The 5,243-nt window shown below is 44.9% G+C and overlaps 1 protein-coding gene across 1 annotated transcript; it reads left to right on the forward strand.

Moving 5' to 3' along the window:
- Positions 1-3,402: 3,402 nt before the first annotated feature.
- LOC109769521 (RING-H2 finger protein ATL80-like) lies at positions 3,403-4,818 on the forward strand. The gene has a single exon (XM_020328284.4). It carries the CDS (start codon positions 3,573-3,575, stop codon positions 4,203-4,205), a length of 633 nt encoding a protein of 210 aa, XP_020183873.1. The 5' UTR covers positions 3,403-3,572; the 3' UTR covers positions 4,206-4,818.
- The last annotated feature ends 425 nt before the right edge of the window (positions 4,819-5,243 follow it).

A 5,243-nucleotide genomic window follows, 5' to 3' on the forward strand; every position in this document is an offset into this window, starting at 1 on the left:
TTGTTTATCCCTTTGATACTTTGTATGATATAATAACCAACCAAGACTACTAGACTTCTTTGTGTTGCTAATTTATATCTTTCGCGCGCAAGCCAAACATTGCAATAATATATAGTATATTCAAAAAGATGACGAAAGGCAATGAGCTTTGCATTTCATTCATTAAGAAGATGTTACAAACCTTAAGATGAGAGCACAACTACAACAAATTCTCCGAAGAGCAGATGCGATAGCTACAAACCACAACAACACACAGAAGACAACACAACAACAATAACTTTGCTCCAGAGATCAAGCAAGCTGAAGCAACCGGAGTAGGTCTTCAGCATCATCGTCATCTAACCAAGCAAGGCATCAACTTGAGCATTGGTCATCATATCGCCACCTGACAACACCCCTCAAAGAGAGGGAGGGTTGTCGCATGGGAACGAGGTGATCCAAACAAGATCAGAACTCTCTAACCCGCCTACAGATGAATACCTCAATCGAACCTCTATTGCATCGAACCCTAATCTTGTCGACTAAGCAGCACCAACGACGACCGCCGCCTATCATTGGTCCCTACAGCCGGTACAAAGCTCCTCGAACGATGCCCCAAGAGGTGTGATGCATGTCGCCATCCGTCTGATCCTAAGGGAATCAAGGGTTTCCCCCAAAGCTTCCATGTGAAGGGAAGCGAGCATAACACCTCAATGACACCTTCAATAAGGAGAAGACGCCCGTGGGCGACGCCGTCGTCTGCCCCTTTTCACGACCGTCAGTAGGGTCCCCCCCCGCTAAACAACTAACCACACACTCGGGCCTTGAGAGAGGCTGGCCAGATCACCACCGAAGCCACACAATACATCGGAGACCCACCAAGCGCTCACGGAGAACCGCGGCCAGCCAAACAAAGCCTGCAACATATGAAACTTATATCCTAAATCAAGGATTATTGCCACCGACATAACACCATTGACATCTTTCCAATACTTCTCAAACTTCGTCTTCATTTCCTCGGCCATCTTTTGGAAAGGAGCATGCCCACTAGTAGACCATTTCTGTATTGCTAGACGAATAGGATACTTTGGGGAAGAACAGATTTGATGTAACATATTTAGTCCCCGAGAATAGGTAGTGATGTCAAAGAAAACTTTTAGCCTATCACAGAGTTCTTTTACATATTTCCAATCATCTTTGATTCGGCAACAGTTGAATAGGAGTTCATGTGTGCTTAGTTTATAAAAAAACTTAGTATAGCAATTAATGCAATGGATATCATTTTATATGTTTAATTTCACCTAATCTTGCAATCCAGAAACAACCTTACCATAGTCAATGTTCAGAGCATGTGTCATCTTTTCATGTTTCCTGTAACTTTTAGGCGTGACCTGCGAAAATGCAACACTATTGTGGACTCTAGACTTACCTTTATCCATGACACTCATTTCATCTTTCATAATTAGATTAAGTATATGTACATAACAACGCATATGCAAAAACTTACCTCCAGCATAAGGATTTAGTATCCAACTTATCTATCAAAATATGAACAACCTTGTTACTATGTGTGCAATTGTCAAGGGTAACTGTGGATAACTTCCTCTCTACATGCCAATCAACAAGACATTCATGTAGAGCTTGACATATACCATAAACAAGCCTAAGATATAAGAAGACATCTAGGTTCAAATCCAAAACGATTAACCAAAGAGTTCAGATCCACAATGATTAGAAAAAGGTTCGTTTTAAGAAAACTTACCTCAAAATGAAGCTATTTAGCTTCAAAGATTCATCAACAAAATGCGTAGTAACAACTATGTAGCCTTTATTGTGATGGCATGCAGTCCACAAGTATGACGTGACAACTACTCGATACGTGATTTTTTTTAATATTTCACCATCTTTTCCTTCTGGGTTGCATGCATAAGTAAGATATCCTTTTGAATGGCTTTCTTGAGACAACCTTGAACAAAGGTTGCAGTGAAGCACACCATTTTCAGAAAATAGAATGGTCAACTATCGACAAACGATATTCAGGAATACTAATCATTAATGCAAGATCTTTCCTAGAAAGTTCTTGGTCAAAAACTCCATTGTTGTCAAGATCTACTTCCCACCATTAGTAGCCACCAACCCAAACTTTTGTTGTTTTAGGCCTACAGGTGCGCTCTTAGCTCAACAAATTTTCAAGTGGTTGTTCAAATGTGAAGTGCACCTTTACTTGGTTCGCTTAGCCATTTTTGACAATACATGCATTGAGCATGCCATTAACCTCCATTAAATTCTTTATAAAATTCATTCCATACTCCAGATGTAAGCTTCCTCTTTTAGTTTCCTCTTCAATTCCATTGGTACCATCTGTTGCTTTTCGAGTCGACGACTTGCCATGTCCATTTCCATCTACAACTGAGCTATCTACTAGTAGCGTCGAGAAACTATACACCGGTGAATCCTTCTATACAAGACCGCAAAGAAATAGATTAGTTTCCACTGCAGCAAACCAAATTGATAGGTTCAAAATTGGGAGTAAGAAAAGAGACTCACTTTGCAGCTTGTCCGGGGATGGCGCCAAGGGAGAACGTGGTCGGCGTGGCCATGGGCAGAACCCTTTCTGCACACCCTACGCACGAATAATAGGGTTTCCCATCGGGCTTACCCATAGGAGAAGATGGCCACCCATACCCTGCACATTTGGGTCAGGTGCCTATGGGCGCGGACGCCGATGGGTCGAATTGCCAGGTTGAGCCCAATCCAATGCAAAGTTTTCTTAAAAAAATCGTCCATAAGCCAATAGCATGGTTTGTGAGAACAAGACAACAAATTTGTAAATAGATCCTTTAAATATAGTTAGTTCACTAGTGGTCAAAGAAATGTTGATATGGTAGCCATGTGGTTGGTCTTCACCGAATCGGTTTTGGCATTATTTAAGCGAATTAACAAGTTTATGGCCTAAATTGGTCGATTCTTCACTTGTTGGTCTAAAACATGCAATCAATTTGAGTTAATGAACTAGTGGTGCACTCATTTTTGAGAATCCTGCAAATCAAATCAAAGAGTCCCTTATTATGGTTGTTGCTTCCAACCTTATAGGCCTCTTTAGAGTGCATGGATTCGAAAAATATGGCAACAGAAAAAATACATGATTTGAAATATTATTGTTTAATATATGCTACATATAAAACAAATCCACGTGAATTGTTGAGAAGATGCTTTTGGGTGCTGCACGGAGAAATGTAAATTTTTTAAGAGTATTAGGAGTAATAAAGTTGATTATGTTGAGTGAACTTTTTTGGGTAGCATAGAGTAGAAGAGAACCCATGCTACCAAAAAAAAACAAGGGAGTATAGAGAGCAGCACTAGTGGTCTCTCACACAACAACCTAATTCTGTCAAGGGTCGCGCATCTTCCACAATACTGTCGTCTCATTCTCTCCCCCCGGCCGCAGGTTGCTCTGCTCCCATCACCACAAAGCAAAACCCCAAAGAAAGACACCCACCTATTTATCTCGCGCTCCGCTCCTCTCCACACTACCGCGAATTGCCAATGATAGTGATACTTGCAGAACCCATCCTTCTCGGAGCGATCTGTCGATGGCCGAGGCCAAGCGCATGCACGAGCAGACCACCGGGTGCCTCCCCGTCGACCAGTCCTGCTTCGCGCTCTCCCGGCTGTCCAACGCGTACCGCCCCACCCGCAACAACGACCCGGCCTGCTGCTCCACAACGTCCTACCTTGAGGTCCTCGGCATCTCATTCGCGACGCTGCTCATCATCCTCTTCGTGCTCTGCATGATACGGTGCTACCTCATGCGGCGGGCCGTGAACCGGGTCACGGTGGGGGCCGCAACGTCGACAGGCGCGGGGGCGCCCGTGGTGGTCAAGAAGCGGCCCACCGGCCTCAGCGACGACGCCATCGCCGCGCTGCCCAAGTTCGAGTACCGACACACGGCCGACGAGAGTGATCGGTGGGAGTGCTCGATATGCCTCTGCACCATGGCCGACGGCGAGGTGGCCAGGCAACTACCTAGATGCACGCACCTCTTCCACAGGGCGTGCGTCGACATGTGGCTCACGGCGCACACCACATGTCCGGTGTGCCGAGCCGAGGTGGTCAAGCCGACGGACAACGACGACAGCTGCGCCAAGACGCCGGCGGCCGAGGCCGGCCCGTCGGGGCCGGCTAGGTTGGAGGATGGCCAGAGGGATTTGGAGGCGCAGTTATAGCGTGAGAGGCGCATGCGCTTGCTCCCCGGGTTGTGTAGGTGTATATTTTCTATTTTGGCGACCCTTTAGGTAGGTGATTTTGAGCCATTTGATTTTATTCAATGGGGTTTCAGTATAATAAGAATAACAGGAGGAGAGAAGATAGTGATTTTTAGTATTTCTTTTACTACAAAAATGATGCTGGTATTCAAACGGTTGCTGAAAAAAGGAAACGCACAAAAACAGCTAAATCGTAGAAAAATAGATGTTGGAGAGATGATTGTGCATTAGACATTTTTAGATATAATATCTTCACTTTATAGATTACCAACATTCAATGGAATGCAAAGAAAGTTCGGATAAGTGACCAATATTTAAGCAGCCTACCGAGGGACCTCCGAGAGTAACTAGTTAACGAGCGCTCCTTCGGGAGCCTTGCAACGATCAGCGCCACTTGACGCGCTCTCGGCCATTCGCCACGTGTCGCGCTCTGGACGCTCCCTCCGATTTTTTTTCCGCACGCGTTTTCGGCTTTTTAAACGGTTTTTTCTGGGTTTTTTCGACATTTTGGTTTTCCCCCGGTCTTCCTTAGCTTTTCGATAAAAAAAAATTTTGTGCGAAAAGACGCATTTTCTTTTTTTTTTCTTTCGCGAAAGTCACGGTTTTGCTTTCGCGAGAGGCACGATTGTGCTTTAGCGAGAGTCACGGCCGTGCCTTTCGGAAACGGGAAAAACGCGTTTTTTTTTCTTTCACGAGAGTCATGGTTTTGCTTCCGCGAGAGTCACGGCCATGCCTCTCGGAAAGGGAAAAACAAAACGCGTTTTCTGTTTTTTTCTTTCGCGAGAGTCACGCTTTTGCTTCCGCGAGAGGCACGGTTGTGCTTTCGCGAGAGTCACGGCCGTGCCTCTCGGAAAGGGAAAAAAAATACATGTTTTATGTTTTTTTCTTTCGTGAGAGTCATTGTTTTGCTTTCGCGAGAGGCACGATTGTGCTTTCGCGAGAGTCACGGCCGTGCCTCTCGGAAACGGAAAAAAACGTGTTTTCTGTTTTTTTCCTTCC

The sequence above is a fragment of the Aegilops tauschii genome, chromosome 3 (genome assembly GCF_002575655.3).
Source record: "Aegilops tauschii subsp. strangulata cultivar AL8/78 chromosome 3, Aet v6.0, whole genome shotgun sequence".
NCBI lineage: Eukaryota > Viridiplantae > Streptophyta > Magnoliopsida > Poales > Poaceae > Aegilops > Aegilops tauschii.